The following is a 23,717-nucleotide window of genomic DNA, read 5'->3' on the forward strand; positions in this document are numbered from 1 at the left end:
ACCCTGGGATCATGGCCTGAGCCGAAGGCAGACGCTTAACGACTGAGCCACCCAGGCGCCCCCATAAATAAAATCTTTTTAAAAAAATCATAAAATTAAAATAAAAACTCATTCCATTAAAAATAAAATGTTCAGGGATGCCTGGGTGGCTCAGTCGGTTAAGTGGCTGCCTTCAGCCCGGGTCATGATCCCAGGGTCCTGGGATCGAGTCCCACATCGGGCTCCTTGCTCAGCAGGGAGCCTGCTTCTCCCTCTCTCTCCCTCTGCTTATGCTCTCTCTGTCAAATAAATAAAATCTTAAAAAAAAAATGTTCATCCACAGGGATTATGGTCTAATGACAACTGGAGAATATACATAATTCAATTTAGGCTGTGTGCATACAATGCCAAGATCAGTGGAGCAAGGTTAAAATTTCAATCACTTTATTTACCCAGTGTCCCCCTCCCCAAAAAGAAAGATTCTCCAGTTTTCAGAATAAGTTTATTCCCTATTTTGGCTTAGTATACAGTTTTAATGTGCCCAAATTTATCCTCAGGGCATGATTTATTGAGAAGACAGACAAAATGCTTACTGTATACATGCAAATGCTTCTAAAAATGAGACTTTATAAAAAATAGAGTGGAGGGAAATATGTCTAAAAAATTCCTCTTCAGAAAATTTAACTGATATATTGGAAGGAAAATGACAAATTTGTTGAGTGATCTCTTTTGACTTAGGTACTTTGCGTGCATCATCCCAGTTAACCCTCAGAGCAGCCCAAAATGGGTAGTATTACTACTCCCACTTTACAAAGACAGGTACCTTTCAGAGGCACTCAATAACTTGAAGATGACCTGGCTATTCAATCAGGGACCACAGCCAGATTCAAACTCTGATGAGCACGTTTGCAATGTTCCTGAAAGAAGGAAATGTGCCTGGTCCATGTACATGGAGAGATCTCACTGGTATTTTTACCATAAGCCTGCCCATTGCTGAAGCCAACCAAGTGCTACATAGAAGGACTTTCCCAAATGTCATAATTTGAACAACTCTAACATACAAAATTAATTCCTTTAGGCAAGTTCTTGAACAAGGTTAAGAAAGCCTTGGTTCTTCCTGTTATATATAGTCAGTGACCCTTAGGCAGGTGTTTACTAAGGGGATTAGCAAAATCTCTTTTCTAAATAACATCTCTTCTTAGATTTGTTATAAAAGCTAGTAGTCAAGGATTTGGCTGAATATACAAGCCAAAAGCATGTTTGCTAATGAATAAGAATAACAACTAAAATTAAAATAAAAAGTAATTCAAGAATAAGAGCTTTTGAAGAGTTAGGCATTTGATTAAAAATTCACTTGCTTTTTTTCTATAATGAAACAGTTCCTTAACCACAAAACAGCTTTTATAATAATGCAGAAGAGTATGGTTCCAAGTAAAACACTCCCCCCATTTTAATCATGGCTATTATTTTTGAAAATGAAAATGGCTGAGGTCATTGTAATCTATTTTAGGGTTTGCACGGGTTGGTGGTATTTTTTTCTTGGCTTTGAGCTCTCCATGTTACCAGCTAACTGTTATGGGTTTTGCTATGTGCCCTTTCAAATCCCATTCTTTTTAATAATGTTGTACTTTATACACATAAATTAGAATGAATTCCACTTTCTTTCCTAACAACTCCAGATGGGGTCCACACTTTCAAGAGGACTAGAACTTGCCTTTTTTATTATTATTATTAAGTATGTACTTCTTAGAACAAGTATGTTCCTATCTTCATTAAAATGCTGTGGATGTTCAAATGCTAAGAGATTAGTAAAAACATAGAATTCATGTAGTCCTTTTCAAAATCAAACTGAAATATGAGGATAGCATTTGTGTATCTACTCTTTCCAACTTACAAAGACAGACACACATAAAGAAAATATGCCCAGAAACAAAACATCATCCAGGCAGAGCTGTAGATCTACTGATACGTGTGGACTGGGGAGTCTACAGATATCCATTTAGGACATACCCTGTAGCACCCAGCAGACAAAATTATCAAATATCTAAAGACACTACAGTTACACATTCAGGCCTCCCTTTTCATGTGATTAATATTTCACTGACTTTCTGAATTTAGCTTGGCTTTTTTATATAATTCGCTATCACAGCACACAGAACAGCCCAAGATCCATCGAAATAGCTCCTACCCAGCCACAAATGAGAGAATGTCTTTACAAAACAAACATATGGTGACGGCCTGCCTATTAAAATGCCTTAAGCTCTGTTTGTTTGTTTATTTTTTCAAAAAATCAACTTGCAAGCCCAATGTAATAAGATGCTGTAGCTTTTAAGAAAGAGGTGAAATAATTTTAAACACAGACACACAATGAGTTTATTTATTTAGAAACTTGTTAAATAGAGTCTGGGAATTCAAATATTCAATGTTGACATTGTACAGAACTGGCCAGGAGCCAGAACCCAGTCTCCAGAGGGACCCATTGGACAAGGAATTCAGGCCTTTCTCTCCTCCCACTTGAGCTAAATAGGTAGAGGCCATTAGTTATACCCACAGCAATATCTGAACCGCACTCGAATTCGCTGGCCTCGCCAGGGCACTTCAAAGGAGGGCAAGTGTGTTTAGCTTTTTAGTGCTGAACTAGAGTGATATGTCACACTTTTGAAAGAGTTTTCTAAACAGTTTCTTCCTTATGTAGAAACATCTCTGAAGTTTCTTGTATGGCATGTAAGCAAGGATAATTAACAAGGATTATACTTTTTTCATTTACTGGGGAACAAAATATAATACCAATCGGTGTGCAAACGGAGGATCTGGAAGAAGAGGCATGCTGCTTCTGTCTTCCTTTCTCCCTCTCTTGTTTTCTGCTCCATTTGTTTGTCTCCTTTTTATCCTCTTCCTCACACTTGTTCTCACTACACAGCCAATTTCCTTGAGAACTCTCTGGTAAACTAGCAAGGCCAGAAGAGTGGGAAGGGGGAAATCTAATTTTAGAAAAAGGACCGTGGCAAATGGGGTAGGGAGGGAACTAATGATTCATACTGGGCTGCCCAGATGAAAAGAAAAGCAGACCCCACAGACCTTTTTAGAAAGTGCCTGAAGCAGCGGCTTCCAGCCAAGGAAGGGTTAAGCACCACTCCAGAAAAATGTGGCTGGCATCCTTATAGTGTGCCTGTCTCCTCCCGCCGGGTCTTCCCCCAGCCCCTCTCTCCCCCCTGCCGGGGTGAGCGAATGAAGGTGTGCCTGCCCTCCCCGCTTGAGTGTTCCTTAACCCCGGACGTGTGTGCGTGACAGAGAGAGAGGTGCGCGTGGGTGCATGTGTGTACACCGTCAGCGCTCTTAGCGAAGCAGTGCGCCGGCACTCAGCCCCTCTGAGGCTGGAGAGAGAAGATCCGGCCTAAGCTTGAGAGCCAGGAGCTGAGCAGCTGGGGCGGGAGGTGTGGGGGTCCTCCCTGGGTGAGCACTGCCAGGCTCCTACCAGGGCCTCCCCAGCTCCACCCCCTACTACCCAAGAGAGCCCGCTTCCACTGCCTGCGATGGTTTTGAGATGCGGGGTGGGAGGCTGTACCCAGCTTTTGGGACTGGGGTTCTTCTAGGAGCTGAGTTCCTCGGGAACGGGGTGAGAGCCATTGGCCAGAAGGTGACAAGTCAATTTTCTCCACTCCAGGGCCCGCTTCCAGCAGAGGCAAACGGAGGAGGTGCGGGGAGAGGGGGACTGAGCTTAAGGAGATGAGGGCAACAAGTCGTCTCTCTCTTGCCCTCCTTTGCCCTTCTTGCCCCGGGGGTCCCCATCCTTGTCCTCCCTGGCCCAGGCCAGGTCTGCAGCGATAACCTGGCCCCAGCTTCCAAAAATGAAATAAACTCCCAAACGACAAGATCTTTAAAGGGAAACTGCTTACAGAGTTACTACCTTCAACTTTATAAAAGAGAAGAAGGAAGTAAAGATTTCTTAGAATGACGCGTTAATTTCTATTCGATAAGCGTCCTACGTGTTGAATGTCTGTCGGCAGAGGAGGCCCGGGCCAGGGTAGTGGAGAGAGGCCTCCGCTCAGAGAACCTGTGAACTGGGCTACCCCTCCAAGACTCGCTCACGCACACTTACACGCACACTCACACGCACATGGTCACCAAGACCTGTGACTTCTCAAGCCCCTACAAATAAAAATCTGAAAAAGGAGCCTTTCTTTCCAGCCTTCCTGCCTCTGCATCTAATGAACCGTACCCTTCCACAATGTTTAGGGTGGGGGGGTGGGGATGAAAAGCGTTATTAACCTTCTCCTAAACATAGATTTTTTTTTTCTTTTTTTGGCGAAACACATCGAAATGCTGCAGGAATACTGCGCTCCAAGTGCCAAATGCAATAAAGAAGCCCTAAGCCAGGGTAATGGTCAAGCAATGGCAAATAAACCGCCTTCCTAGAAGGGGCCTCGGGCCTCCGACGGACGAGGGTTTTTCCTTCTCAAAAACAGTCTGAAATAAACAAGTAAAATATGTTTTTTAAACAAAGCTCTGTATTTCCATCTTTTCTTTTTTAACTATGAAGAAAAACACAAATGGGTGGGCATACGGGGAGTGCAGGCTGGAACTTGGGTGCGCGTTTCCTTTGTTATCTTAAGTATTGGGCTGCTAAGGTGAGGAGTTTAAGCACGTGAGGGAGGGTCGTCATCTACCTTACCTATTTAAGAGCCTCTTTTTAAACAGAGATCAAGTGTACAAGTAACAAGTGCCCCCCTCTCCGGGGTCTTGCTAATCGCATCGCCTTCTGGGTCTTTACGAGACTTCTGGGGGGCCGGTAGCTAAAGGGGGGTTACACGTTGCAACTCCTTCAGTGCTGTGATTGAAACCCTGTCGGGTGTCATTTTAGAAAAGTGGGGTGGGGGTTGCTTCGGTGTCTCGGCTCTAGGCAGGCTGGGCAAACCCAACTTGACTTCTTTCCCATCACGAGAAGAAAAAAGTTGCAACTGGCAATTCTGGCACCGCCCAGGTGCTCTCCTAGCTGCCCAAAAAAACCGCTGGGAAGCCTCCCGGCGCTGCCGAAGTCTGCTTTTAGTTTTCTTTTCTTAAAGATGGGAATAAAAGCCAAGGGCTTTAGACAGTACAACTGTCAATCCTCTTGTTTTTCCCTTCTTTTTTGTTTTTAATTAAACGGTTTATTCTTCCCAAATGATTTGCAACGAATTTATCGGTTTCAACTAGTGTGTAAAAAAAAAAGAAAAGAAAAGAAAAGAAGAAAAAAACAAGCCCTATACGTTGGAACATGGGTTGTGCATTCGTTCTGGGCTTAACTTCAGTGGGTACTTTCAGGGTTCAAGGGATCCTGTACCGTAGCCAAGACCAGGACAGGACTTGGCCACCAAAGAAATTTACAAAAGACAAAAAGAATAACAAGAAATCCAGAAAACTCCTGTTCCTATGTGATTTGTTTCCACTACAATGTTGACTTTGCATTTTAAAAAAACATAAAGGCATGCTTTTTAAAGTATGCTGGTCACACTGCCTCTTTCTAATCCAGAAAAAAAAAGAAAGAAACCGGTGCAGACAGAGCGGCGAAGTTTTCGTTGGACTGCACGGCAAGGGGTCACTGACTATCTCTGCCACGCTCAAGGAAACTCACGCACTACGGCGGGGGACGGAAATAGCGCTTTAAAATACAAAAAATCCCTACTTTTGATATGATTTCCTTTATTACCCAGATTGTAACTGAAGAATTGCATAAAGCAGTGCTTCTGCCCAAGAAAAGCTGCCTGGTGGCAACAGCTGGAGCAGCGTGAGCGAGAACCTGAGGCTCAGCAAGAAAAGTTTGTAAGAGTTCCTATCTAGCTATCAGAAAGCCGCAGTGGCATCCTGAGAGACACTAGAGACAAAAAATGGGTCTCCCACTGGATGAAATGACAAGTATCATCAGATCGGAAAACGAAGTTCAGTTTCTGGATGTTGAGCGGGCTGTGCGTGCGGGAATATTTTAATAGGGCGGCGTACAGCTTGGCAATTAAAATAGTTGAAAAAGTTGCTCAAGAAAATTCGAAGGGTTTTGTGTTCTGCTTTCACTTCGGCGGATACCGGGCAATGAAGCGCAAAGCATTCGGCTTTCATTTCACAGTTTAGGCATGGTTGAAATAGGCTCTCCACGCCTCCCCCCCCCTCCAAAACACCGCTCTCGTCCGCCCACCCTCCAACCACACACACACACACACACACTCTCTCTCTCTCTCTCACTCCAAACCTTTAGCCGGAATTGAAGCCCCCAGGCCTCCAAACATATGTACATTTAATTCCTCCTCAGATGAAAATAAAGACATCGGCCACATTTAAAAGAAAACAGAAAAAAACGGGTCTTCTACTGGCGCCCTTTGACAGTGTCGCAGCTAAGTGAAATGAACAATATCCAAAAGAGAAACAGATGTACTGATGACCCAAGAGCCCTATATTTAGGTTGATCCCTGAGACCAGGGCGAAAGGAAACGTACTGGGAAGTGAAGGAGTGCTTGAGTGAGGACTGGATGAAGCACTGGAAAGGAGCCTACGATGACACCATCTCACTGGGCTAGACCTCGGACTCCCACTGCCAAAGAAACCCAGCCCGCAGAGGTGCCGCTGCCTTCCGCGCGGCTGCTGCGGGGACCTGGGAGGCTGAAAGGCTTGGGGACGTACTTGGTTTTAATGCGCAAAGGAGGGAGGAGAGATTGGGGATTTTACTGGGGAGAAGCGTCCTACCCACCCCCATCTCTCCTTTCTCTGGTCCCCAAGCAAAACAATTAGTTGTTTTCAGCGAGTGGAAGAGCGAACGGCGGCCTGTCCCCTCCCGAGGCTGCTCCAGCCTCGCGTGCTGACACCTCGAGGAGGAGAGCTTTGGACTGCTCGGGTTTGCTCCGGGTCTCGGCACCTCCTAGTCCCCTTACACTTGCGCTAGAAGCATTTGGACAAACCCAGTCCTGACGCCTACAGTCCCGATCTAGGCTTCTGCCTTTCCCGACTGTGTCGGTTCGGCGGACAATTCCAGGCGAAGTCCCCCGACACTTCTGTGAGAAGAGTGGGGGGTGGGGACCCTGCCACCCCTGCCCTGAACCCAATCTCCCCGGTGACCAACGCGGCTCCACGCCGGGCAGGCAGGGGGCGCCGGGGAGGGTTAGTGACCCGAGACCCGGGCTGCATCCAGAAATAGAGCGAGAGGCTCTACGGCGCTCTCTCCGCGGCCTAAAGTCCCGGCAGCCCGCCCCCTGGGGGTCACTCGGCGCCCGGCCAGCCTGGATCTCGCAGGCGGGAGCAGGCCCTTTCGGCCCTCTTCTCCTCGGCGGCTGTCGCCGCTGGCTGCGCGCCCTGCACTCCTCACTCTCCAGGCGCTCGCGGGGCCTCTTCTCTCCTCACCTGCCCCCGGCTCCGGCGAGCCGGTAGCTCTGCACTGCCTGTGCCCCACCACCACCACACACACACGGCGACTACTGCCCCACTCTCGTCTCCCCCACTCCCCACCCCAGTCGTCCCGCCGCGCGGCGCACGCGGGAGAGCACCGCCGAGTGCACAGCGCCCACTACCGCAACCGCAGCTCGGCGCAGCCCGCCAGCCCGCGCAACTTCCAGCGGCCGCCTCGCAACTTTTCCCAACTCCACCACTGCTGCCCGCCGCCGCCGCCACTGCGGCTCCCTCCGAGCCTGCCACCCACCCCAAACCCCAGAAACAAACCAAGACTCGAAAACGCTCCCATCCCCAGCCCGCCTCCCCCCATCCCCCGCTCCCCCTCCCATACCCGGGACTAGCTGGTTGGCCAGAGGCAACTCTCCTCCGCCTGGGGGGAAGGGGAGGGGAGGGGGAGACTTTCTCATCTCCTCTCCCCCCCCACCCCACCCCTTCCCGCTTGCTCTCGCGCGCTCTTCTCCCTCCCACCCCGGTCTTGGCTGCCCCCACCCCCACCCCCACCCCGGGGTTGCCACAGCTGGTCGGTGCGCGGGGCTAAGGGCTGCCCCGGCTCTTCTGGCGCCCAAACCAAGAGCGAGAGCGCGGGAGGCCGGGCGCGAAGGCTAGGACCGGCAGGTTGCTGGGGCTGCGTTGCGCCTGCCCTCCACCCGGGCCCCGGCGCGAGAGGCAGCTGCGCGCTCCCTCCCGGAGCGCTAGAGACAGATATGCAAGATGGCAGAGGAGGGGGAAAGCCAATAGAAAAGGGATATTGCACCTACTTGTGGCCAGTTTCCTTGCCCTGCCTTTGGATCTCATGCTGTGCCCAGTCCTGCAGCCGCTGGTGTGTGGTTGGGGTTTTTTTTTCTTGGATCTTTTCCTTCTTTTGCTCTCCCTCTCGCTCCCTCCCTCGCTCCTCTCTCTCTCTCTCTCTCTCTCTCTCTCTCCCACACACACACACACACACACAAACACGCACTTACACACACTCACTCTCTGTCTTTCCCTCTTTCACTCTCTCTCCCTCCCTCTCTCCCTTTCTCTCAATCCACACTCGCTATCTCTCCAGCATTGTCAGTTCGGACACCTTCGCACATGCGCGCTAGACGCCCCTCCAACATCTCAGCGCCGCCAAAAAAAGTTTGGAGCGATTTATCACTTTGATTTGGAGATCTTGTCAGATGGCAATCGCTGAGGAGGCGGAGAAAGGGAGCCACGGGGAGGGCGGCGGGGGGCGGGGAGCGAGCGCAGGGAGCCAGAGGGGAGCAGACACCTCGCCCCAAAAAAAGGCGGGCGGTGGGGGGGGGGGCGGAATAAAAAGACTAGGGCAAAGGCTTGATTTCGTGTTGGAATCACCAATAAGCCTGTATCATTATTATTATTGTTTTTCCCACCATAAATTGCAGGAGATTTTCTATACCATCCACGGAGAAAATAAGAAGTGGGGCTTTTAAAACCTTTTCCATGCTAAAGAACTAGTAGGACAGGACTGTTGACAAACGATCCAAGAGAAAGTGAGAATCATCCTGAACTTCAGGCAATCTGCTGCTGCCGCCCCTGCTGCTGCTGAAGCTATTGCGGCTTTGTGCTTTCAGAGTTGAAAGCTAAATAAGTAACTGTTTTCTTGCTCGGTGTTAGGTATAATCCAATGCTTGCAGCTACCCTTGGAACATTTCAGTAGTCTATTCCCACCAAGTAGTAATGATCACCTTTGATTCCCAGGTCCGGACAGGCTCGGGCATTTAATATCCAAGACCTCCTGCGTCCCTGAGATTGGCTGTCACCTTCCGGCCTCCCCCAAGTCTGCCCCCATCTCCTCTTGCTGCAGCTCAGCCTGCCAGCCATTTTCACTCATTCGCTTAAACCCACAACCTCTGGGGTCAAAAGAAAGAGGAGGTGGGGGGAAAGTCCTCCCCCACCCTTAAAAAATACATTGTTGAAACTTGCTTTAATTACAGGATTTACCAATGAAGTGGGCACATAGAAATGGGGAAATCCTAAAGGATTCAAGGTATGAATCAATTTCAACTACGTATAGATTTTCTCTTGGTACAACCTCCTTGCATTAAACAGTTTTGTTCAATACCTTCCATGAACTATTTATGTCCCCAATAATATCTGTTGCAAATCCTGCCAGACACCGTAAAAGAAAATTACAATCTTTTCAGTCTCTGTGCTGCAACAGTACATCCTTGATGTTCCAGTTAGAGGAAAAGGAAAAGAAAAGCAAGCCCTGGGCATGAGTTTGGCAAAGGCAGGGGAGGGGAAGAGAGATCACTGAGAATGTCCTGAGCAAACAGTAAGGTTCAAGCCTAAAGGGCATTCACCAATGGCTCATAAAATATCTCTGAGGAAGTCAAAATTCAAAGGATCACCCTGGCTAAGGATGCCCACCATTTCTTTCTCCAGAGCTGTGTAATTCTGGGAGCATGTGGCTGTAAGATACAGGTCCCTGGGGAACCAAGTACAAGTCCCAAGAGAGACAAATGTGTAATGTTGAAATGTGAGGAAAAGAAAGGGAGCAAAGGAAGGACTTGCACAGAGCAGGAGTAAAATAACCTCCAAAAGAGAAGGTTCTGGTAAGCACCAGACGGACACAAGAGTACTCTTATCATTGCCTCTGGACTGAAGAGGCGGGTGGGTTTTGTTTTTTGTTTTTTGTTTTTCCAGTCAGACTACAATTCCTGTTGCTCTGTGCATCCGGGTGCTGTACTTACACACAGCGGAGCTGGGTGTAAAAGCACCAGGCACTTCAACATTCTGAATGTGGATACCCAGAAGTCTGTGAATGTGAGTTCACAGGCTCCCCTCGGTTTAGATGGAGTAGTGCCTTCCCTCTGACCAGTAAGTGACCCCAGAGGAAAAGGAGAAGTGGGGGATTGAGAACCTTTAGAAAGGTAATAGAGTCTCTAGGGAGAGAAACACTAGGGGGGCCGGCATGATGTTCATAGAAGCTGCTTCTGATCAGTTTAAGGACTCCCTGGGGACCCTCACCTAGGCCACAGGATGGAGAGGCTGCACTGGAGGATCAGACCCCTACCATCTATGGGAACCTGGAGGGCCCTGTCCCCCAGGAGAGGAGAAGGAGACCCCATAGGGAGGAAGAGCTCCCAGAACAGTCGGAGGCTCTGCCTGGGACTTTTCATTTCACCTTCTCAGCCCCGGGAAGCTTAAAAAAAATAATAAAAGGAGATACTATCCTTCCCTCTGCTGCTCTCATTAATTCCTTTCATCTTGGGGGGGGGGGAAGGGGGGTCCTATATCCTGGTCCACTTGAGGAAAGGAGGTTAAGAGGAGTGCCAGAGAATTTTCTAGGAAACGAAGGTACCATGGAACCAACCCCAAGATTAAATAGAAGACCCATACGTGAAGCTGCGATGATTGTTTCCGCTGAGAAATTATAAACCACGTGGCGGTTTAGGGGTGGGGTGGGGTGGGGGCTGTGAACGGAATTGGGTAGGATATGGACTCAAGAAAATAAAATCGGAGTTCCCAAACTTAAAGATCCCAGTCTTTTAAACTTTTCTAGAGAGCGAAGGGCGCGGGGGTGAAGCGCTGCTGGAGCACCCTCCCCTTCTGGTTTTTAAAGTCCCTGGGGTCGTGGCCGCCTCAGCGAATGCCTGGTCTTTCCAAGAGTTTCGGGACACGAGCAAATCCAACCTCCTCCAACTGAAATAATAAACACAAACTCCTCTGTGCCCTAGGGCCAAAGCATTGTGAATAGACAAGGCATCATTCTTTTTTGCTGTTTTGGGTTTTTTTTAGTGAAGTATTCATAATATCATCACTTTTCTTTTCAAACCTGAAAGCTGGGTTTCCCTCTCTCTGTCTCTCTCTCTCTCTCATTTGCTTTCTGCCCTAGGTGAGTGTTACTAAAAAAGCTAAGTTTCTAGTTCAAGTGTGTTTAACCTGATGGAGCAAACGCCCAGCAGCTGCTGACTGCGCTCGCCGCCTGCAGCGCCGCGGCCCCGGCGTGCGGACCTGGGCGGATTCCCACTTCCAAGTACATGAACCCCGTCAGTTCCACCTGTCCCAAGTCTCAGCCGTGAAACCCAAGCAGGTGACTTTCTGTTCAGCGGCCCCTCGGATTCCCAAAACCCTCGGACGGGACGTCCAAGCTGTCGCTCGCCCAAGAGAAAGGAGGCCTCCAACAAGTTGGCCGAACTGCCCCCGCTGCCCGGTTACCCACCACCCACCTTTCCCTCTCCTCCTGAAATTCGTTTCCTTGAGGGGCATGAGTGCCAACGTTTCCTTGCGTTTTCTCCAACGGAAGCGAGCATCCTGGAAACAGTGTCTCCTTGGAAAGTCGAAGAGCTTACGGGGCTGTCTGGATTTGCTTGTTGTATTACTGTCATATTTTATTTCGGGGTTTTTGTTGGTTTTTTTTTTTTTGGAATTTTTTTAGGGAGAAGTAGAGAAATCAAGATGGGAGTTGAAAGGAAGAGGGGTCATGAAAGAAGACAAGAGAAGTATACCCTTTCTCCAACTATGTTTCTTTAATAAATGCTAAAAACGGCAAAGAACTGATTTTCAATACATTGCATGCAACAGGAACTTTTCCTTTCCTCGAAATATAATTGAACCAGCCCCACAGTGTCTTTGGAAGAAAGTTTGAATTCTTTATGGAGGTATTTCTTGGCCTATTGTCTTTGTGCAGTGAACTTTACATCTTGCTATTCAACCTATATTCTCCTGGTTACCAGCAAGATTAATTTAATCATTGTAATGCAATTATTAATACTGTTTACCCAACGCTGGGTTTCAGGTTGGCTGTTAAGAAATTAAACTCTCACTGGGTGACCAGAGCTAGGCAGGGGTTTCTTCATGTTGAAAGGAAACAGTCCTCTTTATTTAGTCTCAGAGCTCTAGCTTTCGGCCACGGGCTCAATTAGCCAAAATGGAAACAATTTTCATTCATTGCAATAACTCACTGTTCTGGAGATCGCTTTCAAAATATACACTTTATTATTATACGCTGACCTCGGTGGCGTGGAGTGGCAATAAAAGAAAGAGGCAGGGAGATCTATCTAGCCCCCTTGGGCTATAATTATTAGAAATTAATTGGGTTCAGGACCCTGGGTAGTCTAGCTAAATTAATAGCTTGTCTAGTGGTTTAAATCCGAATTTTTAGTCCACGGGAGAAAGAGAGAGTCACAGACATGAAATGCAGACCCAAGGGACGCCTGAGTTTACTTGCAAGACACTCATCTATTAAATAGTGTCTAGAATACATTTGAGTTGGGGAGAGGGGGTCGCAGTAGGAGGGGCGGGGGCCAGAAGAAAGAAAGGAGCGAGATGGGGAAGGCGACTGTGAGTGAGCTAAAAGGTCTCGAGTTGATTTTATTCGATTTTTCTTGTCTGCATTGTTTTCGGGAGGGGTTGCATTTAGGGGTTAAAATAAAAAATAAAGATCCCGTGTACTCGGAGCTGTCGTGCCGGAGTAAAAGTGAAAAGGGAGCCTTAGGCAAAAGGAAATTACTGCGAGCCCGCGTGACCTTTCAGGGAGGTAATCAATCAAGTGATCAACAGGGATATTTATCATCGCTATATAGGACTACTTCGCCCTGCACGGGCGGGGGTGGGGAGGCGAGAGGAGGGTGGAGACACGCGCGCACGCGCGTGCGTACACACACACACACACACACACACAAGTTTGGACAAACCCGATAAGCCTCGAGACAGAACACGTAGGCTTTAATAAATGTTAAGAGTGTCCGTTTAGACTGACAGTCTTGGAGAAACACACACTCGTACACATACGCAGGGGGAAATGCGCACATCCCCGCAGCAGTGGTTGCGTGGAGGTGTTAACTTTAAACCGCACGTTGCGCTTTGCCCTGAAAAGGAAGCTCGCGGTGAAATGCGTGCTTCAAACGCCGGCGAGGCGAGAACAGAGAGCCCGGCTGAGGTGGGCGAGGGGCAGGGATAGTGCGACTTCCGCGACAAGCCAGGGAAGGGGCGCTGCGGGCCGCATGGGGCTCACGGCGGCGTTGGTGGCCCTCTCGGAGATGCGCTGACGCCGGGCGCGAGGCACCAAGGCAGCCTCCTCTTCCTGCGAAATCCTCGCGCGGCCCGGGCCGCGCGGCTGGAAAGAGGCGCGCTCGCGGCCCGCCCGCTCCTGCGAGCACGCGCGGCGAGGGTTCGGCGGCCGTGCGTTTTCTGCCCTGTTACCTTCTCTACCTTGTAAAACTCGCAGTTTTGTAAATTGCGTTTTTCGGCCCCGATTTCTTAGCAAATCGTTAGGTTTTACAATCCTGCTGCAACCCTCTGGTCGTTCAACTGCCCGCCTCCACCTCCCCAACTTCAGACGTGCATATAAAGGAAGGTGGGGCGGGGTGGCTGGCTTTTAATAATGATGATAATGATATTATATAGTCGACTTAAAATCTAGGTCCCCGAGGCCCTCGCCCAGCTCGGGAATTATAATCAGCAGTTCTTTCGAGAGAATGTCGGCCTGATTACTGGCCCTCGAGGCTGGGAACTATTTCCCGACGGGTTTATGAAACACAGGTTGGGGTGGTGCGCGCCGCCTCCCAGGTAGCGAGCCGCCGCTCCCGCGGTGTGGGAATGTGGGGCCGCGCCAGGGCCGTACTGGTTGGCACCAGATGCGGAGCTCGCGCTCCCCCGCCCGTCGCTCCGGACGCGGGCTCGAACAGCCTCCTCCCGCACAGCCTAGTCTGCGGCGCCCCCGCCTGGCTTCCCCGGCCGCCGCAGCTCCGGGTGCGCCCGCTGCCTAGGGCTCCAGCTGTGCACAGTAGCTGCCTGGGCGTGGGGGTGGGAAACAGCTGGAGCGCCCCGGGGAAGCGCGGGTTGGGGTGGAAAGGAACCCAACGACGAGGATTACGAGGCGATCAACTCCCGGAGTTGCTACTGGTTTAGGATCAGGAGGAGCAGCTCCACGGGGCACAAATCTCTGCCGGTGGGAACAGGAACTCCGGAGAGAGACCAGACTGCTGGTATGCGATGCCAAGGAAAGTTTGGACCTCCTTGAGTCCCTTCTGATGATCAAAGAAGAACCTAGAAAAGTGGTTCTCAGAATTAAATGTACAGATGAACCCCTTGGGGATCTTGTTGAAATGCGAATTCTGATTCAGTAAGTCTGGAGTGAGACCCAAGCAGTCTTGCTCTTCTAACGCTCCTAGGTGAAGTGGATGCTCCTCTAAGTGTGGCCCACGGATCAGCAACATCAAGCATTAGCTGGACTTTATTAGAAACACAGTGTCTCAGGTCCCAATCCAGACCTACTAAATCAAAATTGGTATTTTAGCAAGAGATTCACTTGATTGTTGAAGTTTGAAAAGCGGTGCTCTAGAATGTTGCCTGGCCGTTTTTCTTTCTTCTGTTTTAGATCAGGACACCTCCATGACCTAACCTGCTGTCTGCTTGGTCATGGAAGAGCGTGGAGCCAATGAACCTGTCGCTTCAAACGCTGCAACTCCTCTGCCCCCTTGCAGAAACTCTTGCCCTCTTCACCAATTGACTCCTGGACTCAAGACCACCGGTGAGGCTTTCCCAGGATTCTGGTCATCACCAGAATGACACACCCCTCCACTTCCTTCTCACCCCCACCCCAGTATCTTGTTGTCAAGTCTCTGACATTTATCTCTCCCTCCTTACATTAGAGTTCTTTGTTTCCACCTCTTCCTTCCCCTCTCAGCTATAGGCTTCTTGAAGGAGTCCTGCCTTATATTCTCTAAGCTTTGTTTTCTCAATACATCAGGGAAATAGTCATTCCTTCCTCCATGGGATCAATGTCTAAAAATGCTTTGTGAACAATAAAGCTAAAGTAACTGTTACCTCTTTTTCATACCCCTAACCCCCCTTCCCATAGACTAGCACAATGCTTTACATCACTAAGTACTTAATATGGTATTGTCTCTCTCTGTGAGGTTCTTGAACTCAATCACAAACCTGATATACTGAACCTAGAACACAGTCAGATTTAAAGCTTTTTGTATGAATACTTAAGTTCTACTTTTCTCCTCCATAAAATTCTCTAGAGAAGAGGTTTTTAATCTAGGATAGAAAGAATTCTGTGTGACATCTGCATATTCTAGTTTCATTACTCAGACCATTGGTTCTGGAGCCTGGAAGCTGTCAGCATTCTAAATGATCAGTAGCTCAAAGTTGAGATCTTCAAGAATTAAAAAGTAGCTTTTGTATATACTATTAAGTGAGCCCTTTTTGGGGACTGCAAAAAATAAAAAGGACAAATGCCATCAAAAATTCTGGAACTCTTTTGGAAGCCATGGTTGCCAGTGTTAGGAAAAGATAGCAATATTCAGATTTCAGAGCCATTATACATTAGATAAACCCGGGAATAGCAAGTTAAAACTGAAAGACTTTAAGAGTCAAACCTTTGGAGGTTCAAATCTCAGTTCTACTTTTTACCAGCTGTGTAACCTTAGGCAAGTTGCTGAATGTCTCTGAGTCCCCATTTTCTCCTCTGTATGATGGAAATAAATATGTCTATTTTACAGGGTTATTGTGAGGATTAAGACCATGTAAGAAGGGCCTCCTGCATAACAGAAATTTGACAAATGAAGCTATTTAGACTTCTAAGTTCTAACATTCTATAATTTGCATAATGATAAGACTTACTGTGTGTGTGTGTGTGTGTGTGTGTGTGTGTGTGTGTGTTTTGGTCAGGGGTCTTGGACACTGCCCTTTCCATTCCCATCTATAATGAGATACTTTTTCTTTGCTCAGCAAATTGTCCCCTCAAATAGCTGAAGTCTGAGGCGTTTGCTGTATATAAAACTGGCTGGGGCAATTAGATCTTAACATTGCAGTTTGAATGGGCACTAATGTGTGTGTATGTGATTGGATTTTAGCTACATATTTTCAAGGGATTCTTGTGTATTTGTTCCTACTCACAGTATAAATCAGGGTTGTATTCAGCTCATCCCACACAAGCGGTGTCCTGACCATCCCTCAAACAAACTGAAGCAACAGGATCTGGGCCAGATGATGAGAGCTACCAAGACTCACTGATGGAGACACCACTCCTCCCCTGACTACCTGATTGCAAGTCTTGCTAGACAATACATACAAAGTCATAATTCGAAGATATCTAATGTATTTGTTTTACCATATTCTCTCCCTGTAAGATGGAAGCCACACAGGCAATTCAAAGAGAAAGTGATTTTTAATGGGATTAGAAAGTGCTCTTTCTTTTTTAAAAAGATTTTGTTTACATGATTTTTTTTGCTTGTTTAGTGTTTTTAAATTTTGATTTTCATGGATCTAGTTGTTACCCTTACTATCAATACAGGAACCCATTGATTAAGTCTAGATCCCTGCCAGGAAATAAATTGGTGAAATTTACATATGCACTACTTTAAAATTCTTTAGTCAAACAAATAATTATGGCTGACATAAGAAAATATAGACATCATCAAAGTAAATTAATTTGCTTAATGTACTTTTAAATTTATAGATATAGCAGATTTTCCATGTCTTTATAAAGTACTAACTATAGGACCCGTGCTGACACAGCTTATAAAGGAGACTGCCTCATAACAAGATCTCAGTACTCAGTAACTTAATTCCCTTGACTTGAGTCCAAGGCAGACCTGGCTACCCTCAAACTCAGCTATAGAGTGAAGCCCACAGCCATGACAGAGTGTGATACAGGTGGGCCCTGCTTCATGAAAAGCCACATCACAATGTGATTATTCTCTCCATGCTATTTTATTAAATAATGAGTTCCCCTGAGACATCTAAAATATGATTTGACTTACAAAAATTTGATTTATACTCACTTTTCCCAGAAACATACCTATGGAGATAAAGCTCTATTTTTTTTAATGATGTTGCATGTCTCTTAGCAAATGTTTTATAAGCAGTCCATTTCCAAAGGTTAGGAAGCATACCACAGTTCTGAGACTGGGAAAGAAACAATTTCAGTACAGAGAATCAATTGTACCCAAAAGAAACTGTAGGAACTGATCTGTTGAATTATCTACTTTGAGAGCTCCTGTAGATGTACTAGAAGTCTGACATATGGTAAGATTTGGACTTCAAATGTTTTTAAAAATACAATGGTGTTATGCTGGGTTTTAATAGAAAAATTTCCAAATCAATTTTATAAACACTCTTGAAAAATACTTTTCAAACCGAGGAAGAATTTTCTGTTGCATGGAGAAACAATAATAAGTTTAAAATTGATCTGGGCTCATACCCATTTAGAAGAAATAGTCTGTAGGCAAAAAGATTACCATCCAACTCATACCCAGGTTTTCCCTTAGCTAGTTGGCATTGAACCGAAACTCTGAAATTGTATATATTGTACTCATCAAGACATTTGGCATTCTGAAGGGCTCTAGGAGACAGCTTCACTTCTGGATGCAGTGGGAGCGCCAATGCAGAGAAGCCAAGATAGTGAATACTGTTTTGATACATCTGTTTCTGTTGTGTTAATGCTATGCTGAGCTTGTCACAACATTCATGTCCAAAACTTCTACACAATCAATAATCATTCAGGTTTCTTCATCACACTAAATGGGCAATCTGTGCACTTGTGCCGCCCAGATGAATACAACGTAATAGTCCTGGCGCATGGGCTCCTTAGCGTCAGGAACCTCCTTTTCTAATCCACTCTACGTGCCACTGCTTCACTAATCTTCCTAAAGCACAGTTCTGATACTATTTCTCCTACTCAGAATCTTCAAGATCCCTTAGATATTTTCAGGATAAGGCCCCAAACTTTTGCTTTTAATTCAAGGCTTTTCTAGATAGGGGGAATAACAAGAGAGGTGGGAAAGCATGAGGTATGCACCAGAAGTGTTAAGAATCTTAGTCTGCCTGAGTTATGAGATTCAAGAAGACACTTTATGGGAAATAGGTTTGTAAAGATAGGTTGAGCACATGCCATGAGGAACTCTGAAGGAAAGACAAAAACCTGGGGCTTTATCTTGAAAATAATTGAGAGATCTTGAAAATTCTGAATAAAGGGATGACATTATCAGAACTATGCCTTAGGGAAATTAAGCAGGCAGTGGTGTGTTGGGTGGATTACACTTCTGCACATGCTGAGTCTACCCATCTTTTGAGATCCAAGGCAAACATCACTTCCTCCAGTAAACTGTTGATATGGTTCTCCTAACAGGAAGCAGTCTCTCCCCATCACCAACATCTGCAGCTCTCTTCTTTCCATGTTGTTTTTGTGTGTACCTGTATGGTGTCTCCTAATAGACTCTTAAGTCCCTCGAGGGGTGTTTGTATCCAACTTTCCTTGCCCTCCAGTGCTAAACCATATCTTGCTTACAACTCGTGGCCCTTTCTAAATGTGAGGATTTTGTTTTTCAACAATTTTAGAAAGGGCTCCCCATTACCTTTTTTAAAACTGCCTCTCCTTCAGCCTCTCAATTTGTTCTTTCTTGCTCTCTAAGTAGGTGTATATTGGATCTTTTTGTGCTATCTTCCATGTTTGTTTACCTCTCTTTAATAAATTCTATCTCTATCTTTCTGTGTTTAATTCTGGATAATTTCCTCAGATCTATATTCAAGTTCTCTAATTCTCTCTTTGGCTATGTCTAATCAACTATTTAACCTGTTGATTAACTTTTTCCATCTCAATTATGTTTTTTTCATTTTTATAATTTTATTGGTTTTTTAGATGTTCCCATTATCTTTTCACACTACCTTGTTGTCCTCTTATTTCCAGTTTCAAGGTTAAGTTTTTAAACACCTTAAGCATGTTTCTTTTATCTGACAGTTCTATTGTTTGAGGTTGCTAGAGGCATAATCCTGCTGTTTGATGTATCCACTGACCATTGCTCAAATAAATTGTTTTCCCATACTTTAGAATTTTGGACTGTTAGTTCACCTTTAGCAAGACATTATCTGTGGAAATCATGTTAAATATTACTTGAAGACTTATCTTTCCAAAGTGGTTTTACATTTCCTTTTTATTTTTTCCTAAAGAAAGGCAGACTAACACATGCAGCACCTCATTTGGATGTGTCTGGAGTCTTGGAAGCTTGACTACCCTATGTTCTCCTACAAATGGACGTTTAGAGCTTGTTTGGAGCTTCTAGCAGGGGAGCGCAGCTACTCATATACCCTTGACAGAAGAACGGTCTTCCTCTATCGGGGAAAGTCGTCCTCCTTGAGGGAGTTGCAGCTTCAGGAGGGACACACATGGAGTGGTGAGGGAGGAAGGGGACACTTGCCTAGCCAGCCAGATCAGCTGAATCAACCCTGGTGATCAATGGGGTGACAGATGTTGCAGCCAGATCTCCCTCACATCCTACATTTGCTTTTATCAAATATCAGGTATAAGGAATATCATCAACTTCATTTTTTTTAAAGATTTTATTTATTTATTTGAAAGAGAGTGAGCAAGAGAGAGAGCAAGTACAAGTGGGGGGAAGGGCAGAGGGAAAGAAGTAGACTCCCCGCTAAGCAGGGAGCCTGATGTGGGGCTCAATCCTGGGACCCCAGGATCATGACCTGAGCCGAAGGCAGACACTTAACCAACTGAGCCACCCAGGTGCCCCAAATATCATCAGCTTTAAAGTTTATTTATCTCCCTGGGGTTTTCCAAAAGATGGAGGAAGTGTAATTAGAACCAGACATAAGTAATAGTAGGTCTATTGGAAAGTGTTGTCGGGGAGACTTTTTTCTTTGTAACCTAGAAGCCAGATGAAATAGAAGCTTTCTTGTTATGTCTTTTCTGGTGAGCTGATGATTTTCTAGATCAGCCTTTCACTGATGGTGTAATTCTTTGAAAACCAACTTCATGCAAAGATATCAGTTTTAACTTCCTAACTAGTGTTGAAACAGAGCTTCGTGTCTTGATTCCATGAAGGTTTTGAAACTTAAGCTCTGAGTTCTCAAATAAGCTTCCTGTTCCCCAACTACAGGCTGCCAGGATTTTCATTCCCTTTTGTATTCAGTATTCAGCAAGGACTTCATTTTCTTTATTTCAGCAACATTTTTAGTTATTAAGCAGAATGCTTCAGTGATTTCGGAAGGCAGGGTTGCAGATTATTTAGTCCATAAAAACCTTTTTTGGGGGCACCTGGGTGGCTCAGTCATTGGGCGTCTGCCTTCGGCTCAGGTCATGATCCCAGGGTCCTGGCATCGAGCCCCACATAGGGCTCCCTACTCAGCGGGAAGCCTGCTTCTCCCTCTCCCACTCTGCCTGCTTGTATTCCCTCTCTTGCTCTTTCTCTGTCAAATATATAAATAAAATCTTAAAAAAAAAACAAAAACCTTTATTTTATTCAAAATAAATGTCTAGGCCCCAAAACAAATGCAGAACCAAATATCACCTATAAGTAGAATCACAAAAACAGCCTTCTCCCATGTTTCTGATCAGCCTAAAATCACTCATCCCACCTCCCTTATCTGGCCATCAAGAGCATGTTCAGGGGTGCCTGGGTGGCTCAGTTGGTTGAGCGTCTGACTCTTGGTCTTGACTCAGGTCTTGATCTCAGGGTCATGAGGTCAAGCCCCGTGTTGGGCTCCATGCTAGGTGTGGAGCCTACCTAAAATAAATAAATAAATATATAAATATAAATAAGAAAAAAAAAGCATGTTGAGTCTTCAAATGTCATCTCAGTTTCAGCCTTCTCTCTAAAGCTTTCTATGATAGTAATAATAATTACAAAACAACTGTTTCTCAAGCTATTACTTTGTATAAAGGACCATACTGACATTTTGCAAATGTTATCTTGTTTTTCTAAATAACTCTATGATATTTTTAACCTCATTGTACAGGTGATGGAACCGATGTTTCTAGAGGTTAAGTGACTTTTTCAAGGTGACCTAGCTAGTATTGGGTTGAACCATATGAAATAATTGATACTCAATTATTTTTTACTGATGAAAAAGCAGTTTTACATAGCTCAATCTAAGAAATGGTGACGATGGGATTCAAATCCAGGTCTAACTTCTAACTTCATATGCTTCCCCCTGGACAGCACAGGCTCTTTACTATATTAATTACCCCTTACTCTAGGCTATTTTGCAGCACTTGTATACTATCTGTCTTGGTTTACTTTCCTCACTTTACCTTTAGTTACAACAATGTATGTTCATCTGTCTTCTCCAGTGGATTGTAAATTCCTTGAGGGTTGTGCCTTAGTTCTGTATTCCTAGCACATAACACACTCCTTAGTACATGACAAGTCTTCCATTATTTTATTGTTTAAATAAACTAAACTGGGTTAGTTTATTAGCAAGCATCAGTCAGTATTTATATGTAGTTGATGTGCTTTTGAGCTTTCCTCTTTTTCTTATTTTCTCTTAGTGGAAGTTTTAAAATATGGCCCAAATTTTTTGACACCCTTCCAATCAAGAGGTGGTGTCTGTGTCTCCTCTCCATAAATCTACGCAGGTTTGTAACTGTTTCAATCAATAAGGCAGAGCAGAAGTGATGTTATATGACTTCCAAGGCTGGGCCATGCAGCCTCTGCCTATGTGTCTTGGTGTCTTGGAACATTTGCTCTCTGAATGCTCCCAACTGGGTGCTCCACCTCAGAACTCAGTGGCCACACTGTAAGAAGCCCAATCCACATGGAAAGACCTCACATAGGTTCTCTGGCCCATAGTCCCAGCTGTGCCCAGCCTTTGAGTTATCCCAGTTCAGATGCCAGGCAGGTGAATGAAAAAGTCCCCAGCGGATTCCAGCCCCTGGCTTCCAGCTGACTGAGTCACCTCCAGACATTTGAATTTTACCAGCTAAAGTTCCAGATATTATGGAGCAAAGATAAGCCATCGTCCTCTGTTCTGTCTGAATTCCTGATCCACATCCTCTGTGAACATAATAAAATGATTATTCCTTTACACCAATACATTAGGGTGATTTGTTGTGCAACAGTAAACAACTAAAGCATTGCCTTCATCTGGCCTGTCGGTTAGGAATACTTATAGTCTGGTCAGTTCTGAACCCTCAGAGGTTGGGCTGGTAGTATAAAGAAGCGCCTTTACCCCAGTGATTAGTCAGGTGGTGGATGGCTGCTCCCATGTCCAGAATCAAAAGTGTGTTTCAAGTGGGTTTTGGTTTCTGGACAAGTGTTGAGCATTTGGCTCTCACCCTCTGTGTTGAGTCCATCTTACTTAGCTTTTGTTTTGACCCGGGCCTGAGACCAGCCTAGTTGCCTGAGAGCAGTAACCTCCCAACTCATTATTGCTCTCCTTTTCCTTAGGTCTGGATCTGGCCTCTGCCCTCCCTCATATGAACTCTGACAAGCTGACCTAGCCTAGAGTAGCCAAACCACTCACCAGAAGCTGAGCCTGGCTGTTACCTAGAAGCCCTGGTGCTCACTCCACTACTTGTTCAGGACCACTCAAAGATCAATTCCAGTTCAGCTGCCAGCCAAGCTTTGCCTTCATGGACTTGGTAATTTGGACTCTGGCCCCTCCTGAGAAGGGGAGAGCTCTTTCTTCATTCTCAGCCATCCTACCCAATATGTCCCTTCTCCTCACCAGGACTCCTTAGGGAACAGCATGACTAGATCCACCCTGTTAATTGCAATTAGTCATGCGCAGATCTTTTAGCAGCAGACTCACCTACAGAGATATGGAAGCAGAGAGAGCACGTGAGGCAGGGATCACTAGGAAGCAACTGGATTTTCAGACAAGCCCAGAAGCAGAGACATCCAGAACTCCTGGGGCAGTGGTGCTGGAGTTTCTAGCATCCAACCCCAAGCCTCATGTTCAAAAGCAGGCAGGGACAGCCACTATGTTTTACTAGGTCAGTCTTGTGCTATGCGAGGGCACTTCTAGTTACGTAAAGCATCCAAGCCTGGTTCTCTGATCCTCTCAAAGATCTGTAAAATTCCTACTATCTTTTAATAAAACCTTTCTGCTTAAACCAGAGTGGAATATTTTGTCTGGAATTAAGAACCCTGAATTTACCATCTTCCAATATCTTGTGATCTTTGAATGATTCTGAAAATCCCAGAGCCATAGACTGTTTATTTAATTTTTGTTTGTAGATCTTGACACAAAGCACTATTAGTATTGAATATCTACTCTGAACCCTACTGTAGTAGTAGAAAATTAACAAATACAATGCAGTAATGTGAAAAACAATGACCAACCAATCAAGATATGGCCTATACAAATGGTATTACTTTCACTAAAAGCTTTAATATTAATGTTAAGTAATGAAAGTATCATTACTGATAATGAAAGGCCTTAATGGTTAAAGAACAAATTTATGATTTACTTTATTTTTTTATGATTTACTTTAAAAGTTTCACTTTTATCTCCCTTTTGACATTCCTGTTTTGGGGGAAATGCTTTGTATGGAATATATTTTACAGTAATATACATATCTAATTTTTGAATATTTATTTTGGGAATACCTGGCAAAAATATTTTTACTGATTAGTCTG

General features: G+C 45.6%; 1 protein-coding gene and 1 long non-coding RNA gene across 9 annotated transcripts in view; one reads left to right on the forward strand and one right to left on the reverse strand.

Annotated features, from left to right (window-relative positions):
* The window catches only part of MECOM (MDS1 and EVI1 complex locus), a 541,324-nt gene extending 532,803 nt beyond the window's left edge, over positions 1-8,521 (reverse strand). For 6 of the 8 annotated variants that reach the window (XM_081829240.1, XM_081829219.1, XM_081829230.1 and 3 more), the window contains exon 1: positions 8,148-8,519. In XM_081829240.1, the coding sequence (XP_081685366.1) occupies positions 8,148-8,184 (37 nt within the window). In that variant the 5' untranslated portion in view covers positions 8,185-8,519. Of the gene's footprint in view, positions 1-8,147 lie in introns of all 8 variants that reach the window. The other 2 variants (XM_081829261.1, XM_081829284.1) reach the window with 2 other exon arrangements.
* A 4,587-nt stretch (positions 8,522-13,108) lies between these two features.
* Positions 13,109-23,181, forward strand: LOC145717182 (uncharacterized). The gene is made up of 3 exons (XR_014140254.1): positions 13,109-13,273; positions 14,714-14,866; positions 22,524-23,181. It is a non-coding gene; the product is annotated as an uncharacterized LOC145717182 (long non-coding RNA).
* The last annotated feature ends 536 nt before the right edge of the window (positions 23,182-23,717 follow it).

This window comes from Leptonychotes weddellii, chromosome 1 (genome assembly GCF_054177405.1).
Source record: "Leptonychotes weddellii isolate Sample4059 chromosome 1, ASM5417740v2, whole genome shotgun sequence".
NCBI classification, from domain to species: domain Eukaryota; kingdom Metazoa; phylum Chordata; class Mammalia; order Carnivora; family Phocidae; genus Leptonychotes; species Leptonychotes weddellii.